General features: G+C 33.1%; 1 protein-coding gene across 1 annotated transcript in view; it reads right to left on the bottom strand.

Annotated features, from left to right (window-relative positions):
- The window catches only part of trio (trio Rho guanine nucleotide exchange factor), a 66,548-nt gene that overhangs the window by 15,110 nt on the left and 28,734 nt on the right, over nt 1-22,704 (bottom strand). Inside the window, exons 9-10 of the mRNA XM_036364185.2 lie at nt 8,487-8,757; nt 8,346-8,406 (exon numbers count right to left, since the gene is read on the bottom strand). Of these exons, the coding sequence (XP_036220078.1) occupies nt 8,346-8,406; nt 8,487-8,757 (332 nt within the window). The remainder of the gene's footprint in view (nt 1-8,345; nt 8,407-8,486; nt 8,758-22,704) is intronic.

A 22,704-nucleotide genomic window follows, 5' to 3' on the forward strand; every position in this document is an offset into this window, starting at 1 on the left:
AGCTACAATAAAGTGAAATACTTATGTTATGACAAGCAAAAATTATTAGCATTTTTAGTATGCTGGAAGTTAATTGTTTGCAATTAAATAAACAATAATACTTTTATTGAGAGTTTTAGGGACGGTTTTGCGGGGGCTGCAACTTAAATATTGATATATAGCATTAGTGTTTGAAATTTGACATTGTTTTCATAATGTTTTATAGAAATATAATACTCATGTCAGAGATCTACAAAGGTATTTTTTACAGTAGAGTACGGAATATTGAAAATTTCAAATAAGTTCCAGATTGTGGAAAAAATATAAATAACTGGAAATTTTAGTGTGATATCTTGATGGTTTAGCAACCAAAGTGATTTAGACTACTGGTTTGACTTTTAATCTAAAGGTGATCACGCTTTTTCGTAGGATACTTCAGTTAAAGTTTTGAAAGAGAGGGTGTGGAAGATTTTGGTAGCTATCTTTTCATACCCTGAACAGGATATATTAAGTTTGCCACGATGTTTGTAACATTCAGAAGGAAACGTCGGAGACAATTAAAGTATATACATATATATATATATATATTTATAATATATATTAGCCATGTCTGCCTGTAAATGGGCGAGCTAGTTCCTCAGTTAATGAGATATCCATCTGAAATTTTGCACACGTCGTTTTCTCACCAAGAAGCTGGTCATTTGTCGGAACTGCCAACATCAGATCACTATAGCATATAGCTGCCACATAAATTGACCAGTTCGGTCGGTCCTTGTATCGAAAGCTGTTGTATTTGAAAAGGTATCTACACGAAATTTGGCTTAAATTATTACCCAATGCATCGCTACAACCTCCAAATATACTGTTCAGATCGGACCACTATAGCATTTATGTAGCTGCCATTCACATATATCCCATACAGATCTTGTATACTTTTTCGCTATAAAAAATTCACCTGTGAAGGGTACTATAGCTTTGGTGCAACCGAAGTTATTTTTTTTTTTGTTTTTTTTCCCAATGCTGCATCATTTAGACTAGTAAAGCCCTCATCCTTAGAATAACAGAGTATTTTATGCAATTTTTTATTATAAAAATTACAAACTACAATATTAAAATAACAAGGAATGCCTCTGATATTTTGTTTGGCTTTTTCTGATTCTAAATATTTGTTTAGAAAATAGATAGAACAATTTCACTGATTTTCATGATTGTATGTGGCATTTTTGAACGGTTACACAGTTGTTTTGAAATATTCAGTACCCAAGACTAAATAAATATTGCTTTTTATTATTTCCAATTTTTTTTGCATAAAAATTACATCCATTAAGCTCACTTTCATAAAAAAGCAGTTAAATCGCTAAAAAAAAATATTTTTTAATTTTATAAACAGAAATATATTTTTAACAAAAAAAAAAAAAATAATAATAATAAAATGATGGTTGTATCATCAACGAGCAAAACTGAAAAAGGTTTGAAGAATATATTACTCAGCAACAATACTGTAAAAATACAATTTTTCGGTGAAAATCCATTAGAGAATAGAAAAGGACTATCCCAACACTACCAAGCTTTTTGTAAAAAATAAACATCAAACCTAAATTGCTCGACCCAAAAACAGCAATATACCATGACTTTTCATAATAATTTCGTTGTTTGATGGAATTTTACTTAATTACTCCTGAATACAGCGTCACAGCATCAAATATGCATTAAAAATATTTCCGACATTTAGGAAAAATAATTTCTTCATTGACTTTTTGTTTACTCGAAAATTCTTGTTGAACTTCTTATTTTTATTCTGAACATTATGCAACACTTTTTTTATTCAAAACTTCGAGTTATTGCGTTACGATATTGAAAGCATTCAGCAAGTTAGCAGATAACCTCATAAAGTAAACTACCATATTTTCTTTGCTCTGTAATCGCAATTTATTTAGAATTTGAACTCATAGATTAGCAAAAACACGAAAAAAAAAGAATAACAAAAACATATTGTCGCCTTGTGGAACAAGCACCAAAACAAGTTATTATATCTACTTGTATATGTATGTATGACTGGACATAAAGCCGTTCAACCGATACGTCGATATATTTCACCTCTTATTTTGCTGCGCTTATCACAAAGCGAAATTTAAAGTCACTACAATGAAATACAAGCAATAGTCATACAAGTTGGGCACTGAGCGCGCCATGATAAGGCTACGGGGCACACGTAGTGCTCAGCAATTTCAATAAATGGGCGCGTATCGTAAGGCCACTTTATGAATCACACTTTTGCTACACTTGATTGTGACTTTTATATCTGTCATTATATTTTTTATGTTTTATTTTTATTTTTATTAATTTTTTAACTTTTAAATTTATGGATAATTAGCCTATCAATGGTTCAATAAAATTGTGCGCACAGTCAAATAAATTTCGGATTAATGTATGGATATGTCTAAAAAGTATATATAATACACAATTTATAGGTGTCCTACCAGGATTTGTACTTCTCCTTGCGGCTCAGCGGTTCCGTATCTGCTGCAGCCGCGTCAGCACAACAAAAGCATAAAAAATGCTCGGAATGATCGCAATTCAGTGATTCTGACATGATTGGATCTTCCGACTTAAAGGCACGTAAAATATTATTCATTAGCAGTTTTGGAGGTTGCGAGAATGCGGCGTCGGCGCTAGCCGCTGTAATTCGCGTGACACACTTCTTCACTCGACCGTTAAAACGTTGTACAATTTTGCCGTTGCAGTTTTACAATGATATGTCTGCTTGGATTAAACTTAATAAATGCGAATACACTTTAGAATATTTATTTGCACTACAGCCTTCATTCGTTCCTTTCTTAGCTACATGCACACACACACATTTATGTATGTATTGGTGTTTACTTAAGAGCGCGTATGAGTAATATTCGTATTCCAGCACCGATAAGCACAACAATCGAAACATACGAAATACAAGAATTAAACGGTGTTTTCTATCGAAACGTACGAACGCACGAAATGAGAGCGACCAACTGATTTTCCGGCGATAGAAGTTTCCGAGTCCAACGCCACAAAAAGATATGGTGAAGAATACGACAGCAAGCAGACTTAGGCGATGACGACGACGACGAAGACACTGCAGACGCGCTGCAGTAGACTACGTCAATCCACTTGGAATAGAAGTTCTGATACGCGCACACAAAGCCGAGTGGAGAACACAATTCAATGCTTAAGAGCTAAGAGTTAAGAAATGTGTAATTCGTTACCACTCATGCTCATAATACAACATTACTACTGTTATTATTATTATACGATTGTCATTGCTTGGTTTGTTTTGCATTTGCCTTTGGTTGTGCGAAAATTCAACGGAGAAGTGCAGGAAGCGTGCGCTCATCACTTAACTCGCGTTTTAAGCAGAATTTACGAACCGACGCGTCGTTTGTAGGTGTGTGTGGGTCCGTTCATACAAGCATAGAGTGTATTGAGTTGTGCATTGGCGTCGTAGCAGCTTGACTATTATTTTACAGGAGCCAAGTAGTTTAGCTCCCAGCATGTGTGGGCGCATTAAATGCTTCATGTATGTATATAAAAACAAAGCGTTTTGCTCGTAGAAAATATTTGTCTGATTTTTTGCACTAATCCACCTCATATACATATGTATTGGAATAATTTGGATGACATTATAAAAAAAAAAGTGGTCCATATGGTGACTTAAAAAAAATTAAAAAATTAATTAGAAAAACTTTTCACAATTTTAAGGAAGAATTAGCCAAATTTGTCACTCCTTAATAGCCATTTATTTATTTTTCGCACTTTCAACCACTTAGTGCGAGGTTTTAGTAGCCATATTTAGATCTTCTGCTCACTAGCAAAACGTTCTAGATTAAGAGAGCATTTTTCGAGCAAATCATTTCAAAATACTTTTACAACAATGATAGCGATTCGTTTCATTTCGTCAATATACTGATTTCCAGTCAAGAGAGCAGTCATCACCTGTTGCTGTTAAACGTAAAGTGAAGTAAGAATATGGACCACCCTTTAGTACTTATTTTACATATTCCATTATTATATGTACGAGTATGTATGGAATGTAAGTAATGTGTTTTTCTGGGAATTATTTAAGATACAGTAATAAGAATTTTACTGAAAATTCCGAAATTCCAGAGAATCTAATTCTCCGAAAATTAGCGAAATAATTTTTTGATATCAAGAAAAATTCAAAATTGGAACTCAGTCTGCAATATTAGAACGGGGGAACTGTACTGGCGTGTTTTAAATTGAAGCACGTACGACTGTTATCAAAACATGAAGTTGAGTAGAAAAACTCAAAAACAAACCAAATATCATTTTGCCCACAAAATAAACTAAGTTCACGTCGGTTGAATTTTCACGATTCCTTTTTATACTCTCGCAACCTGTTGCTACAGAGTATAATAGTTTTGTTCACCTAACGGTTGTTTGCATCACCTAAAACTAATTGAGTTAGATATAGGGTAATATATATATATATAAATGATTAGGATGAAGAGACGAGTTGAAATCCGAAATCCATTAAATTTTATCTCTAGGATGGTATGAGATGACTTTATAGGAACCGCGTTCAAAATTAGACAGTGGGCGTGGCACAGCCCACTTTTAGGTGAAAACCCATATCTTGGGATCTGCTTAACCGATTTCAACCAAATTCGGTGCATAACGTTCTTTTCATATTTCTATGTTATATTGCGAAAATGATCTAAATCGGACTACAACCACGCCTATTTCCCATATAACACCATTTTCAATTCCATCTGATTCTTTCACTTTCCACTATGCATATCAAGCAACAATGATTATATCGGGGTAAAACTTTGCGTGAATAATGCGATTAAAGTATGCCACCTTGTGACCAAAAATTGTCTAAATCGAACCAAAACTGTTCAAGCCCCTAAGTACTAAATATGTGGACCCGTGCCTATAGTTGACCTTCTACCGAAAATATCAGCCAATCCACAAAGAAATCTCAAACGAGTATACTATTTGACTTTGCGAGAGTATAAAATGTTCAGTTACATCCGAACTTAGCCCTTCCTTACTTGTTTAAAGATCAAGTGTTCTGGACTAAATATGTGGCATAAATACCTAAACTTCAAATAGTTTATTGTTTTGTTCAAAATCCAAAGAAATATGTCGATTCGGCCCGACAGGTCCCAGCTTGTTTATAAACGGGGCAGTGTTCTCTACTTTCATTTATGCAATTTAAAAATATACAAAATTGAAAACTGCCATAGCATATCTCTTTCGCGTTATTTCAGGTTGTCGATTTCATATATAATCCACCATGAACTTATTGCTAAAATTGTGGCTACCGGCTAGCCTTTCGGTTTCCACAAATCAAAACAATTAATAATTAAAATATATTCATCCTAAATAAATATTCAAAATACTATATACTACTTCATTCAAGGGTTGGTGATTCCCCATGTCACCAAGAATATACATATATGTGAAAGTAATGTTTGGTTTTCATTCGCGATAAAAACGACTTCAACGAAATGTCATAATCTTTACAATAACTCGCTTAAACTCGGACACACCACTCTTATATTACACTCTTCAGACAAAATTGATGTAAAAAGAGTATGTTCGCGTGGAATGCATGTTTTTATACCCTTTACAACTATAGATGATGAAAAAATTTTAATGCCGTATTGAGGCGATTTTCTAACTATATATTATGTGATGTTAGCATGTAATGTGTGTAAGAGTTCTACCCTTAGAAACTTAGAATCGTAAATGCCTCTTTCTTTCTTCAAGCAGTTTGAAATATTGCTTTTAGTATAAGGTTAGATCCGTACGGGAACGCATTTGAGAATTATAGAATCTGAGCTTACTTTAACAACCTCTTATTTCGAACGACTCCACCTATTCAAACCCAACCCAGACAGGTGTATACATTTTAGAGCTGTTGTACATTTTACTCATGATATATAGGATTTTGAATGCTCAAGTTTGTTTTCACATCCACTATATTCCTCCGATCAGACCCTCAACGACTTTTTCTTTGTCTTAATTACGCGGAAATGCTCTCTGGGCAAGTCAAAAGCGTAAAGACAAATCGTACAACAAAAATGGTATTGAAAAGTATTTCGGTTTTTACAATCGACATAAGGCTCCCAATAATTTAGTGTTCAAAATGTTTTTTCTTTAAAACAATACGAACTTTTAAGCACTAGTGTTCTTTGAGAAAAACTAAATTAAAATGACCTTGAATTGTGGTAGCGAAAAAAATATGTACCCAATATTTGGTGCTGTTCTTGAAGTTACTTTGAACTAGAAAATTGCTATATAGAAAATTTAAATAAAGAAAACGTAAAAGTAAACATGATAAGAATTTAGGTAAGTAGAGTATGACGTCAATTCGAAGTTGATAAGATGATAAAACTAATACATATATATTACATATCGTTATATACCAAAACATAAAGTATATATATACAAAAGTATGTGGGTATATAGAAATGATTACATACAAACAAATAGACATGCGCACGTAGAATTTGAACGTTAAATGGCATAACGCTTTGTTCTTTATATTACTACAATTTTGTTAATTTGCGTATTCCGGTCATTAAACTATTGAAGGAAGGTTGAAATATGAACATATGTATGTATGTATATTTATGTATCGGGGTCTAGATTCATGAAGCGTACTACACTTTCCTAAATAGAAATGTGGTGACACGAAAACAGTGGAGTTGTAGACGAAGAATTGAAATTTATAACACACAGACATACTTACATATGTATGTATGTATTACACATAGTGTGTATTTTACTATAAACATAAGTAATATCTATTTAACTTTCGTGCATTTGCATATTATTCATTCGGAGCGACCTATATTGAGCTACCAATCAAGGATAAAACCCATGTTGTCATTTTCTACGAAGTACCCAGTAAAAAAGCCTGCAAATATGTTAATTCATTGCAAGATGTCTTTCAAGAAGACCTTTACCGTTGCTAGTGACGTCAAGCAATTGGAACAAGCTTTGGTGTGATGAGAAAACGCTCCATACGAAAGATACACACTTTTTCTGTGAATTTTTTGGAACTTTTTGTTTTTAGGCATTATTATGTCATTAGGTAAACGTTTAAAATCTTCGTTTAAAAATAAAACGCAGTAATTTTTGATTCGTATAAGTGCTGTTACATAAAAATATGAATATTAAAGAAGTCCACATACTCGAGTTTATTGAACAATTGAGTGTTAACATTACACACCTGTGGTAAGTAAAAGAAAATCTTAAACTAACCTTAAACATTTTTTTTATTTATATGGAAATGCAACCTTGAAAATGAAAACGCTAATTAAGCAAGTGGGATTTGTTTCATAAATAAAATGCTTTAAACTCGAGTTAAATATCTAGTCGAACGTTTTTTTTTTTTTATGTTATGAGATTTTATACAGAATCTGTTCATATTAGATATAAATTTGATGGTTCGAAATTACCTGCTGAGAAACGAGGGCTATTAGAAAACACATTTTTTGGAATGTTGAATTGAATTGAATTACAAATTCAGCCGCTTCTAAAAAATTAAACTTTGGAGGAACTCGTTAGTGCCTATCCTACGTTTGACTATTTTCAAATCCTATGACGTATCTATATAGCTCGTTTGACAGGCATAGCGACAAGTATTTCGCTTTCATAAATAACAAATATTGCGAACAAGCGTTTTAAAAATTCGTCCCACTATACGAACTAGTCCCTCAGTTTTTGAGATATCGATCTGAAATTTTGCAACCGTCTTTTTCGCACCTAGAAGCTGCTCATTTGTCGGAACGGTCGATATCCGACCACTATAGCATACTGCTGCCATACAAATTGAACGATCGGAGTTACGTGCCTGTATGAAAAACTTTTTCATTTAAAGGGATATAATTATCAAATATTGCATGGGTTATTGTCCAACGATGGCAACGGTTTTTAAATTGATTTGTCTAGTTTTGAAACCGTTTATATCAATATGAACAACTAATAAATTGCAACAAAGTAAAGGAGTGCAGACTCATTTTAAAGCCTCTCATTTTTCTCTATTTCCACAGAGGGGTTTCTCAGTTTACCATTCACATGCCTATGTAAATTATTCGTGGAGTTATGCAATGCTCTTCTCTTAACATTTTTTTTGCCGCCTCTTCAGCATTATTATGTAAGTTCGCTCAACACTCGAGCATAACTTTCTTTTGCTTTTAAGACGAAATAGTGCGCGCATTTGACTTTCAGCTAGCAACTTGAACACTTTTCACTTTGAACTTTTATCCTTTTCACCGTTACTTTTCTTCTCAAATTACAAATCAACGTGAACCTTTTGCGAGACATTATGTAACACATAGAAAATAACTCACCCGCTAAATCCGCGTCGTTTGGTGGATGAAGTCAAGGGGTCCGGTTTGCCGCGATTATTACCTTAAATAAAAGCAGATAAAACATTTAAGAAATTAATATTTTATAGGATTTTTTTAATTGTATTTAAGTGAGGCGCTCACTTTGTTCCTGCATGACATCGTTTGTTTCCTTCCGCGCTGAACTGTTCTTCTGTGCGCTTGGCGATGGTTTAAGTATAGAAACGGGTACCAGTCCTTCCTGTACGGCTGCATCGTCGCTTTGTGGATTTAGGCGCACTAAACAGAAATCTGGCTCGGCGGCAGAGGGTGCTTCCACCACTTCAACTTGTTGCCCTTTAGACACGCTTAACTCGTTGGAGCCGGGCGTTGCTATGTAATCGGCGACCACCCAAGTACCCTCGTGGCTGCCAATCTGGAAAAAAGCAACAAAAACAAGAATAAAAAACATGAAAAAGGATAACTTAATTGAATATAAAAAATAAAGAAAAATAAAAAGACACACTACAATGAAAGGCGGCAATGGCAACAGCTTGGCAAAAAAACAAATAATCAATAAATGTTGGCACGTTGTATCGATATACTACCTACACGGCTAGTTAACATGGTTTGCAGCGGGCCAGAGACAAGCAGGACCAACATTCTAGCCAAAGGCATAGCAAGTCGGTAATGAAGCATATTAAATAAACATAGACATGAATAGGTAAGCATTGGTAAGTTAAACGAATGACTACTTTGTTGTTATCAAGCTGAAAGGATGAGGCAGGCTGTGTGTGCAGCAGAGGTTCAGGGTTCGGCTATTGCAAAAACTTGGTAGGCCAAAAATAAGATTGTGGAATAGGGCTATAAGCCCATATATTCCTGCAAGAACGTTGATAAAAATTTAATAGTTTATCAGTTTTTATGAGGGATGAGCTTAGCTAAGGATTATCGGGAAAAATATTTTTTTTTCCGAATTGTAAATATAAATATATATTTTTTCCTTGATATGGAAATTGCATTGAATGTATTTAAATTATTTTTTATGCCAAGGATATAGCCTAATTTTGCCACGAAGTTTATCACACCCAGAAGGAAGCATCGGAGACTGCATAAAAAATATGTGTAAATGATCAGCGAGTTGAGTCGATTTAGCCATGCCCATCTGTACATACAGTTTTTGAGATATCGGCTTGAAATTCGGCATACTGCCAAACAAAGTGATCGATCAAAACCGAGTCCTTGTAGAAGAAATTTGACATGGATTATTGCCCAAGGCAACATTACAATCTCCAATTTGTTTAGATCGGACCACTATAGCATATAGCTGTCATACAAACTGACCGCTCAAAATCAAGTTCTTGTATGGAATCTTTTGTGTAAGTAAAAGGTTTTATACAACCGAAGTTAAAGTTTTTTCTTGTTTTTATTATACTCCACACGCTTACATTTTGACGCCAAAATGTAGGCTAATTTTTATTTTTCTCATACACTGCAAGTAATTGTTTTATATAAACTAGAAAAAATTATTGAATTTTCTAAATATTCTTTAATCAAAATTTTATTGGTCAAAAATTAAGTTAGTGCCTGAAAGTAAACGGAAAAGTACAGAGATATTTAAATATCTGTTTTTTGTTAAGGTGTACGAGACCATTCGAAATACACCATTTTTCTTATTTATCAAAACTATTCTGAAACTATCCGAACTTAATATCCAAAAATTAATTATTTATATGTTTTCACTGCATACGCTTTTTAGCTTCGCGCTGAAATGTAGGCAACATTTGCTATACTTTGCGTGTGTTGACCAAATAACCTAAATAAAAGCGAAAGTAGTGAAGAAGAATTTTTCGCATACCCATACGGCCAAAAATTCAAATTCAATTACTTGCCAATTAACCTAAATTGAAAATTTATTAAGCTTCATAACCAGATTTTTGGTTTTGGCAATTACTACAATAAAAATAAAACAATTTTGTCGTTTGATACTTTGCTGGCAATTTGCTAAATTTACAATTTTATATTCAAAATCATTGTAAATTATTAATGAAATGTTAAAGTAATTCCAGTTTCAATTGATTGCTGCTGGCATTTTGGAATTTATTCGAAATTTATTAAAACTTTTATTATATCAAGTCACAGTAGGTGTCATAAATATTTCATGGAAATTATTCAGTTTTAAAACTCGTCAAAAATATCAAACAGTGAAACTTTTATCGGTCTTTGCAAGCGTATCATATTTTTGCAACAACAAAAGCAGAATATAATCTCAACGCTACATTGTCCTTTAAGTTATAAATTCCAACTATGAGTGTAGATGATGAGGTGGCGTATCATTTTCACTTCATCAAACAAGCTTTTCATCTTGCTATTTCCAGCATAAAGCATTGCTATTGGCACGCTCCTGCACAGCATGCACACACACAGCCACATACTTCTACCATTGTAATGAACTGTATTGTTGTCCAATGTATTGACTCAAGAATAAACGCGAGCTCACACACACACATACAATGGCTGCTAGTGACAAACCCACCACTCAACTATTTATTCAGACGTTGCTATATCTTTATTGTGATACATTGTTGGAATTAATTATTCATGAGTTAAATATATATGGTATGTATGTATATATCGCTGAAGAAATCCGCATCAATGAGTTGGTAAGTTAGTGCTGCTTCTAGTTCTGTGTGCTTGTGCCGGGTACTCTTGTAGCTGTAAATGGACTATAATTGGTAAGGCTGAATAGACGATGATGTTTATTGATTAAAATTGGCTATTCGTCAAGGCAATATAAATATGGTTTGCATAGATTGGAATAAATTATAGATGAGGAAGTATAGTTTGAAAACACTGATTTACCGGTTGGTGTCACAGCGCAGAATTACATTAAATTTAGGTATAACTGTAAAAAGGTGGATTCGTAGTAGCATAATCCGTTAATGATATTAATATATAAAAGTTTTCCTTATAAAATTTCAGCAGGGGTAACAGTAAAGTAACACAATGTCGGAGAAGCAAATTCCCGTCAATTTAAGACAATAATTGGGTGAGTAAAACTATGATTTGATGAGCATTTCACGGAACTTTGAAAGTTTGTGAAACCGCCAACTGAATATTGGTCCTAATGAGGTATAATGATTTGTCAGTTAGCGCTAATTGCTACCTCTTCGTTGAAAAATAATAATAAAAACATGAAAATTCAATTTGTGTTTAGTGAAAAAATATATGAAAATTAACGCGAGCAAGTTTATGCGTTAAACTTCAGTTAGGAAATAGATTAAAATTTACCACAAATTTATTTATTCATAAATTAATATGAAATAGTTTACAATTGATTTTAATACTTCATGACATTTTTATATCGCATGCGATTTTTTATTTGTGCGGTTGTGAATACATAAGTCACTCATACGCTCTGTCGTACATGAAATGGAAACGTGTTAAAAGGAACCAGGTTTGAACTTTTAAACATGTAAATATAGGATTTTTAAAGTAATTTAACCGAAATTTAGCTACATTTTAGATAAGCCATTGCATATAATTAAATCAAGGTTAATACAAGTTTTTTTGTGCATATACAAGACAGTAACTGTTGGAAAAAGTCCGGTGGTGCTTTGTTGACTATATTCACAAAAGTTGGGTAATTGCAGAATAAATATGTCGGATTGAGAACTTTTTTGTGACGTTTTTTAATTAAATTAATTTTAATGTCATGTTTGATTTTTGTCGTTATGCATATGTAAGTATATATTGTATACCACAAATCACTCATACGACCTGTCGTACATGGCAAGGTTTTCAACGACTTTGTTTTGTGTTTTAGCTTACATATTTACAAACTTGTTTGTGTAATATTACTTAAATATTTCAAAATGTTTGTGTGCTTACGTAAATGCTTAAAGTGGGATTCTCATGTGTGTATTATGTAATTATGAAGCATTGACAGAATTTGTATAGGGAACCGTGAAAAAGAGTTGACTGTGTATAATACGTTTTCTTAAATACAAACAAAGGAAGAAGATGGCTTATAATATTTAAATAATGTGTACGAAACAGCATACATTTAGGCGCAGCTCACTCATATTACATATTAAAACGGTTCAGTATTTAAAAAATTTCAGTGCTAATTTATATGAAAATATAAATATTAATTATTTTCAGCTGCGATAAATTTCTGTTCATTGATTTACATTTTCATGAACATGAAGATTACAAAGCATTATTTCATATTATATTCATTCGATAATTTGGGAAAACCATACATGTTTGTTTTAAATAATTTGTGCAAATATTTTCCGGCTGCCAAATTTTATTAATGACCACGCGAAGATAATTAAATGAAATTTAACCTCAAATAGTTTTACCGTTGACATTTACACCGTTATATAATCAGCGGGTTGGCAGTATAATATTTAATGTTCAGTAAAAACGCATATACATACACACATATTTTAAAATATATATCTTTAATTCTTTACGCGTTTGTCAGGCAGAGATTATTATTTATATGCCTCAGAATATACATATGTACATATATTGATAGTTATGCACACACATTTGAGCTTTTATATGCGTGTCAACATAATCAGCCTATTAAGCGCAATTAAACCGACATTGTGTACATAGATGTAAACAATTAATCTCCTGCAGATTTACAAATTGAATGCTCCTACATGCACACATACACATGTAAATGCATGTATGTTTATTATTTACTACATGGGCAAATATCAGCAGAGTGCGTTTGCGTAGGTGAGGAATAAAATTGAAGAATTTTACAAAATCTACAAAACAAAATAGATCAAAGTTGCTGTAAATACACAAAAACCGGTCGCTTAGTGCCCTCAAGAATGATTTCAGATTTGGAATACAGTTTATTAAATTATTTAATATAATATAATTTATTATGGTATATACATTTCATATATTTTTATACCCTCAAGAGGGTATATTAAGTTTGCCATTAAGTTTGTAACTTGTATATATGTATAAACGATCAGCGTGATGAGCTCAGTCGATTTAGCCATGTCTCTCTGTTTGTATATACGCCAAATAGTCTCTGAGTTTTAGAGATATCTATTTAATAATTAGCACACGTCTATTTCTCCCAAAAAAGTAGGACATTTGTTGGAACCGCCAATATCGGCCAATAAAGCATAGAGCAGTCATACAAACTAACCATTAAAAATGAAGTTCTTGCATGGAAAACATTTTTATTTGACAATATATCAACACGAAACTTAATAGGGATTATTGTTCAAGGCAACGATACAATCATGCGAACATATTGTTCGGATCGGATAGCTGTAGCTTATAGCTGCCATATAAACTGACCGTTCAATGTTATTGAACATTGGAACACTAGAATTACGAAGTAGTACAAAGAGGTAATGGTATAAATAAATGAAGCAACTGGTCATTTTGACCGGTAGTAGAGTAGAAGATCGAAGAGTCTCATTAGTGACAATCTATTTAACATCAAACATAACCTGACAATTTCAAATCTTCGGAAAAAAATTTTTTTTAACATAACTGCACATTTTACTAAATTTTTTTTCAATTTTCATGCACTTAGTGATATTGTGATCTTAATACATTTTAAAATTTATTTTTGGTATCATAATGTCACGGAAAGTACTCGCCTACGCAATACTATCATGTTACATGGAATACAATACATACTGTATAGTATGTACATATGTATATATTCCCATACATGTATATTTGTTTGCTTATATTACACTCCAAACTAAACATTGCAACAATTTAAATTTTCGCAACACACCCACATACATACAAACATGCATACAAATGTGTTCTATAGCATCTCCCACCTGTAAGAATATCCTGTACACCAGATTGTGTGTGTTGATAAGCTTTGTGGCTCGGCTCTTTTGAGGTTACAGGTACATGATGCAAACATTAAACTTTCGAAAGTCACAACGCTTAGCATGCAATCAATCAACTTATGTACACATGTTTGTTTGTTTGTATGTATGTATGTAGGTGTGACCATGAGAGCTTTTGCACCACGCTAACAACGAGTGTTTCACAGGAAACAAAACTAACATTAATTTAAATATGTACATATGTTTCGAAAAGCACATAAACAAATATATACATACATACATACATGTGCATGTATATATGTGTGAAAGTATTGCATGTTTGTTGTGGTTTCCGAGAAATTAACGATAATATGTCATAATAAAAAAGGTGTACTAACAAGCTTTCACGCACACACTCACACACACACACACTTACAGAAATGAACAGCAAACAAACGAAATGCATTGTGCAAATTTACATTCAAACATACATACTGACATATGTATGTGCATATGGTAGCACGTATGTTTTGGCGTTTAGTACACTTACATACATTTGTATGTACATATGTTTATGTAAAATATTTATTTATTTGGATTATTTCACGTGTGTTTGGTTGGATGTGAGGTCGGCTGTGCTGCTAGCAGGTGCCAAATCATCAATTTACGATATTAACACGTTGATGTGAGCGTGCCAGTGAAGGAGCGCTGAAGATGCGCGTGTACGCAATTATGAAATGAACGGTGACCTTAGAAATGAAATAATAAATAAATGTTTGAGAAGCAAATGGTTGAAGTAAAAGTAGCGACTTGTATAAAATCTATCAATTCAGCAGCTTTCTTGTTTGTTTCGGCACCCAAAACTTTAAACACGTTTTTCTCGAAACGCTGTTTTCAGAGACAGTGAGGAAAATCTCTGTACTGATCGACTTGAAAATTTCACCCGACCTTCTTAGATATATTTGTTAAGAAATTATAGAAGAAATATGATTTTAGATTTTTTAAGCCACACTGAAGCGTAAATTTTTTCATAAAAACTCTTTTTGTAACTAGTAATTCGATCATTACCTGTATTCATCTATTGTAATAATAAATTCTTTGGTTTTTAGATTTTACATAATTTTAACCACCACTAGACATCTTTCTGCGGAGATCCTCTTGGAGGTCGACTACGAGATCAAGCGTATTCAACATTTTTCAAAATGAATCGCCTGTTATTAAAGTACAGTATATTATGCAAATGTACAATATTTTTGCTTATTTGCTAAATAAAATGCCTTCTTAAAAAAAATCACACGTTTTATCTGACTTGAGAGTGGATATAACATTTTAAGTCATGATATGGCACACAGCTAAGCTCATGTGCTCTCAAAATTGAACATATTGTATATTTTTATTACGGCATTAAATATTTTTCCTCAAAAGTTTTAAATTGATTAAAAAGCTTTTTTGTACAGATGGGATTATTACGATATCAAGTATATATATTATTTAATTTTGTTTAACCCTGTGGTGATGATTTGGGGTCTTATAGACGAGAAACATATATTTTCTGCATTAATATAAATCTTAGCAATCACTGAAATACCGTTTAACTGAGATAGATTTAGAAATATTGAATTTACTTCAAAAACTTTTGGAGGCAACCTTTACTGAAAATATATTCGACAAAATTTTTTTAAACTCTTTTGTTTGATGCCCATTGTGCAATGTTTTATTTATTTTAAATTTAATTTAAAAAAAACTTCAAATAGTTGGTAACACTGCTCGAACATATTTTGAAAATTTTTTCGTTGGACTCCTTACTACTTAGATAACCGTAATTTAATAATTCAATAATTTTTTTATGTTATCAATTTTATAAAATAAAATTTTTATAAAAGAGTGGCAACTCTGTTAAAAATATTTTCGTCTATAAGCTTTCTTAAACCCGCTTCAAGTTGTTACCCGTATATTATTATTTGGTTTTTTATCAGTATGGTGGCAGCCTTGTAACTTTCGAGTTAATCTAACAATAAAAAATGAATAAAATAAAAATCGGTTTCGCTTTAAGTAATAATTTTTCCTATCAAAACTTCAAACATTTCTGCCAATGTATACCAAAAGCACACTACAGCATAATCTACTCAAAGCATCGATGTCGAGCACATTTGTTATATTAAGTAAATATAATATCAATACATAACTTATTAAATATTTGCAATTATCTGCTTTAAAAGTTGTTTTCATCGAACCCCACTTGTAATGCTTTTACTGAAGTTCTCAAGTTTTCAAGATTCATACCGAAGTTTTGCCACACTGGAACAAAAAAAAAACTGTTCCGGGAGCGAGAGAGTAAGACGTATGCGATTTGAGAGCACACACACCCACAAAGAAATTCTTTGAAAGGAACTAACGGACCAGCATATGGCATTGTATATATGTATGTGTGTAATTGCATATTTATGAAGGCACACCAGTTGGCTGTAAGGACTTGCCTATGCAATAAAGATCTCTTTCGTATGTGACATGTTTCACAAACTACTCTTTGAACTATAAACTATTCCCCAGGAAGGCTATAAAATACATTCTGCACGCCATTATAGTCAATACTTTAGCACTTAACCACTGGCAATTGAATTCCAACAATCAAAGGTAAATGAGCACCACACACACCGATATATGTACATATGTAGATACAGCCTTATACATATATATGAAGGAATATGCCAACGATTCATTTGCGTCGCTTAGAATGTTGATGATAGCGGTTATGGCTTGCAAGCAGTGCATTTGCTCCTTCCACCGATCCTGCCAAGTAGGAGGTTGCCCAGCAACTTGGCTATAGCTTGAGCATGTCCAACAAATTGCTTGACAGCAAGATATTACTCGCACAAGTGCGGCTAAGTATCGGCGAACATACATCGTTATACACCCACACCTACATATACACATATGTACAAGTATATGATGCATAGAAATGTCAAGTGTCAGTGCGAGGAGCCAATGGGGTTTGCACGTTCAACTATTTGCTCAGTTGATTGTGCGAACAGTGAGACAATATGTGCATATGTACACAAGCGCAAAGGTACGAGCAAAAGGAGTGCCCGAGCAACCGGTCTTCGCGTAGTACACTTATACAACAACCACAACAATAACACCAACGGCGAAAGCTTGAGTTTTGTCCAGATGTTTTGTATGGTTAATGGCGTAGTAATGGTATACCATTTATATTAGCATTGATACGTTAATGGTTGTAATGATGTGTCGGACAAAAAATATACAGTCCTGTCAAGGTGCATACATACACACATACCATATATACTTATGCATATATATTGTATGTAAATATGTGGGAGGGTACGCAGCTGCAAATATGCAACGCATTTTATATTCTCAGGTGAACTCTTGTATGTATGTATGTGCAGCATATGCTGGTTGGCAATGTTTGCTTGAATGGGTGCATGTGCTGGAAAACACCCAACAATTTGTCCTTGCAAGCATCGCAACGGCAAAGATTCGAAAGTGCACGGTTTGTGTACAGGTGCTCAATAGGGGTAACCACGTGGAGAATGAATGAAAATCGCTGTGACTGTGGCTGTGGCTTTGCCTGCTTTCAGTGAAGAAATGTGGCATAAAATTATATAGTGGTATACAGGGTGCTGCTAGCTATGTTTAAATAAGAAATATACTTTTATTGAAATGTTATAAATTTATAAGCGATTCACGTACAGTATAGAGATTTTCATTTACAGTTTAGTTATATAAGGTTGTATCGATAGCCCAAAAACAACTATTTATCAAAAGTGTTTTAATCTATCAATCTTATATAATTGCATTTTTACCTAATAATTTTTTTTTTAGTCGCAGATACATGAAATTAAAAGTAAAAAACGAGATAATTATCTCAATAATAATTCCAGGAATAAATTAAAATTTTGCTAATATTTTTGTATTTTATTTATTTTTATTTTGAATTATAACGATTTGAATCAGGATAAAGCTTTTAGTGCGTGGAATGTTTTAGAAAAAGATCATGATCGATTTTTAATTTTTTTGCCTCTATCTAGTAGTTCTGGCTCAATACGGGATGTCGAGTTAATTTCAGATTTACAACAATAAACAAAGATACAAAGATGACAATAACAAACATTTTTTAAAAATTTAAAAAATTATTATTTATAATCTTTTTACTTTTCTAAGTGCTAAGCTCGAAACTTGCTAAAAAATATATTATTCAAAGGGACTTCAAACATGGTCATTACTATTTCAGCATATAGCACGAATTATTTGTTTTAATATTCCAAAAATTGAAGTTCAACTTGTAGCTTAAAAATATCTATATGATGAAGACTATGCTTTTAAAAAATATTTGTTATTTCAATAAACATGCTCAGATATGCATGTCTTCAGTAGATCTGCGCCTAAAACTATGCTTACAATATTTTATCTGACGTTTGACGTGAGTTAAAAGACCGACTTAGACTAAAACTTATAGTGAGAATTTGGAGCAATAAGTACAAAGTTGTTAACCTATCTAATTTTTAGTGGAAAAGTCCTTTATTGATTCGAAACAGAATTTTAGTTCGGTCAAATATTTACAAAGTGGACCCCTATTTATATATTAAAAAATAAATCAGAAAACTCTTTCTATACAAATAAGAAAACTTTTTTCTTTTCTATTTGTTATTGTACATTGCATAAAACTGATAGAGGCTGACCAAGCCTTGAGCAATGTTTACCGAAAAGTAGCTTATTATTGTACTTGCCAAGGGTATTCAATTGAAAGCAGTATAGGTATATCTACTTACTCGTCTATATTCAAATAACTTTAGCAGAGATGTAGGCAAATTAGCATAGCCATCTTGTATATGAATGTATGTATGTCTTTTGTTGCTGTTTTCGCTTGAGGCGCTAATATTCTGCTGAAATCGCCTACTTAAAAAGTTTCTGCGTTGTTGTCTATATATCTGCCTACAGTTGTGTTTATGTATCTCCACATGCATTTGTCAATGTAAATATGCTGTTAAGTGCATATAAACATACTTATGTCTCGTATAAAAATAAAAAGCTTTATGTCTTGGACGCTTTCCAAATGGGAAATAACATGAGCACAATTTTATTTCACAGAATTCGCAATTCGCATTAGACTTTCAATGAATGAATGAATGACTAGCAAAAAAAATAAATTATATATTTCTATATGTACATATGTCTGCGCTTGTGTCGCTAGATTTTTGTGAGATCGCAGAAAGCTTTTAGCTAACAACGTAATTTTCAAAAGTCGCTTTTACTCTTTAGATAACTGTAGATATGATATGTTTTGCAACATTTCGCATTTTTTCATATTCATCAAGGTTTTACAATAAATTAAATACGCAAACAAACCATGCACACATACATAAACTGCAGAGGCAGAGACAATATGGTATGGCAGCCAGACGTGGAGACTGGCAAGTACTTTAATCAATTGGCTTGTAAACATTCAAAATTTTCCAATGCTTTAAGAAAAAGATAACATATATACAGTAAATAGAAATATACTGTGTGTGCGGAAAGTATTTCACCAAAACCATTTGTTTTAATATTAATTTTTTAAAGTATATATTTTTGTTCAAATTTAGTTATTAAAATTTTGGTTTAAAAAAAATTAGGGATATTTTTTGAGAAAAATTCTAGAAATATTTATGTATGTACATTTCAACCAATATTGAAATACAATTAACATTTTTAGGAAACCCAAAACTTAAAATATATAAAGGACTTCCGTCGTGATCTTTGATGCAAAACAATGCGAACCTGCATACATTTTGGTTTTTCCAATTTCGGCTCATTTTTAGAGTGCCATTTGCTAGGTTGTTGCCGTCATATTCATAAACTCAAGCCTCGTCACCAGTAACGATGCGTTTGATAAAGGTAAGGTTCTCAGCTACGTTGCAAAGCATATCTTTTGCGAACTCTTCTTGACGTCGTTTTTGCAAAAGATTCAGGTCTTTTGGTATGAGTCTATCATAGACACACTTCATACCCAAAACATTACCCAAAATGGATTGAGTCGATCGATCAGAGATCATTGTTGCCAACACGACGATCTTCAAGCATTGTTTTTTATTTAAATTTTGCATTGTTATGGTCATTAACAGAGGTCGATGAATGACTCGCATGAGGTAAGTTTTCGATGGCTTCACAACCTTCACTAAATGCTTTGTGCCACTCAAATACTTGTATGCGTGATAAAGTAGACTACCCAAAATACGTCAATTTTCCAAAACAATATGTTTATCTTTAATTACTTTGAGGAAATCATGAACAATTTGATATTCTTAGTCAAATCACTGACGCACCGTTGTTGCTGGTGAAAACAAACATAAACAAATGCAAAATAATTCAAACAAATGAAATATCTTAATGCTGAATTAAGAATTTTGGCTTTGGCTTTGGCTTTCGGAATGCGAAGCCATTGCGAGATAATTGGCTGAGCAGCGTTACGACTTATTTTCGCACAAATCAGAATATTTATGTATTAGATTATGTTGAATTGTGGCAGGTGGTACGCACATTCAGAAATTTCGTGTGAGGAAATTGATGCTGAAACTGAATGGGGGTGGCGGGTGAGGGTGCGTGAGGGGTGTAATGGGAAATCCCACACAGTTCAGCATTTCTATTGAATGCGGTACTTTTGGCTCAAATGTACGTATATGAGCCAGATGTGTGGGCGTTTGCTCATCTAATTTATTTGCAGCGGGGCGAGGGGGGCGTGCGAATCAAAGCAATTTATTTTAGTATTTGTCAATAAGAGATGGGCTGCATAAAATACTCAACAGAATGAGAAACTGTGGCTAATTTCAAGAATCTCTTCAATATCTGCATTTGTCGGTTGTATGTATGTATATACATACATATGCGTATGTAGATATATAAATATAGATATGTCTGTACGTGATTGCTTTATAGAATGAAAATTTTTAATAAGTGGCCGACAGCTGGTAATGCAAAGGCGCAGAATAAAGAACTCGAATGAATTTCTGCACACACTCTTTAAAAATATATATTCAGACATACAAACATCTGCACCATAATTATAATTTTTCTTATATATTGTAGATAGCAACAATATATAGAATGGAATAAACTATTATTTTTCAGCAAATTAATAATCTAATATATAATTTAATATTTTTCTTGAGTACATTTTATAATCGCCTGGGAATTCTTTCCAAAAGATTCAAAATGCTATAAAAATGGGTAAATGAGATGAATGAATTAATATTTGGAAAAAATTTAACAAAACAAGAAAAAACGTTAATTTCGGTTGCACCGAAGTTATAGTACCCTTCACAAACACAAAGGTTCCTTACAAGAACTTGATTCCGTAAAAAAGTATTCCAAACAAGCATTTAATTCCTATTGTTCAGCTTGTATGGCAGCTATATGCTATAGAGATCCGATATCGGCTGTTCCGACAAATGAGCAGCTTCTTAGTGAGGAAAGGATAGGTGCAACATTTCAGATCGATAGCTTAAAAACTGAGGGACTAGTTCGCGTATATACAGACAGACAGACTGACATGGCTAAATCAACTCAGCTCATCATGCTGATCATTTGTGTATATATTTTATAGGGTCTCCGACGTTTCGTTCTGGAGGTTACAAGCTTCGTGGCAAACTTAATATATCCTGTTTAGGGTATAAAAATAGTTATATCTGTTGCTAGCTTGGCTGTGTATTGGTAGTATGAAAAATTTTGTTGCATAGTGTATGCACAGCTATTTGGTTTATATTCGCGCTCCTCGTACAAAAACCGCACAAAGGGTGCTCTAATTAAAATGCTGTAGTTCCGTGCGACTTCCCTGTGTCTGATACGTAATTGCGATGACATGGAGTTAGCAATAAAAGTCTCTTCAAATAATGGCACGTTTTGTCGTGTAACTTCAAGTGGTTTAAGGGTTTCATGTTCTGCCAGGGATTGGCACAGAACCTAAATTATAAATTTCTTACTGTTTCAAAAGCAACAATTATCGTTTCTTCGACACAAGTGAGCTCTATTACCTAGGCAATTTGCGTTTTCGATAAGAGTCTTTCTTTCTCTTGTTCTATCACTGTGAGCAGTTACGGTCCGTACTTTATTATTTAGTTAAAAGGGTGCCTGGTATTACAAGACCTAAAACTAAATATTCTCTTTTCAAATCGACAGCAGTGAGAACTCGACTCCAAAAGTGTAACACTGAATACCTTTCATTATAGCAATCAGACATAGTTTTACCTTAGTATCGTAACCACTCTTTCAAGAGGATTAAAGTGCCAAATCTTTTACTTTTGCAACGAATGTAAAATCAAATCAACACACTCTCTTTTACCCACTCTCCCAACATTAAAATAATGCATTATCATATATCAAATGTCAACACAAACCTTAAATATATTACTCGACTGACGAAAGAGGCGAAATGAGCCCGGCGAATCGATGGTGTACTGACGCGTCAAGCCGCTATTGACGACGCTCGTTTGTCGGAACCAGGGCAATGAGATTTTCCGACGACTCTTTTGCGGTTTAATAGCCGGTGCCGAGAGCGA

The sequence above is a fragment of the Bactrocera oleae genome, chromosome 6 (assembly GCF_042242935.1).
Source record: "Bactrocera oleae isolate idBacOlea1 chromosome 6, idBacOlea1, whole genome shotgun sequence".
Lineage (NCBI taxonomy): Eukaryota > Metazoa > Arthropoda > Insecta > Diptera > Tephritidae > Bactrocera > Bactrocera oleae.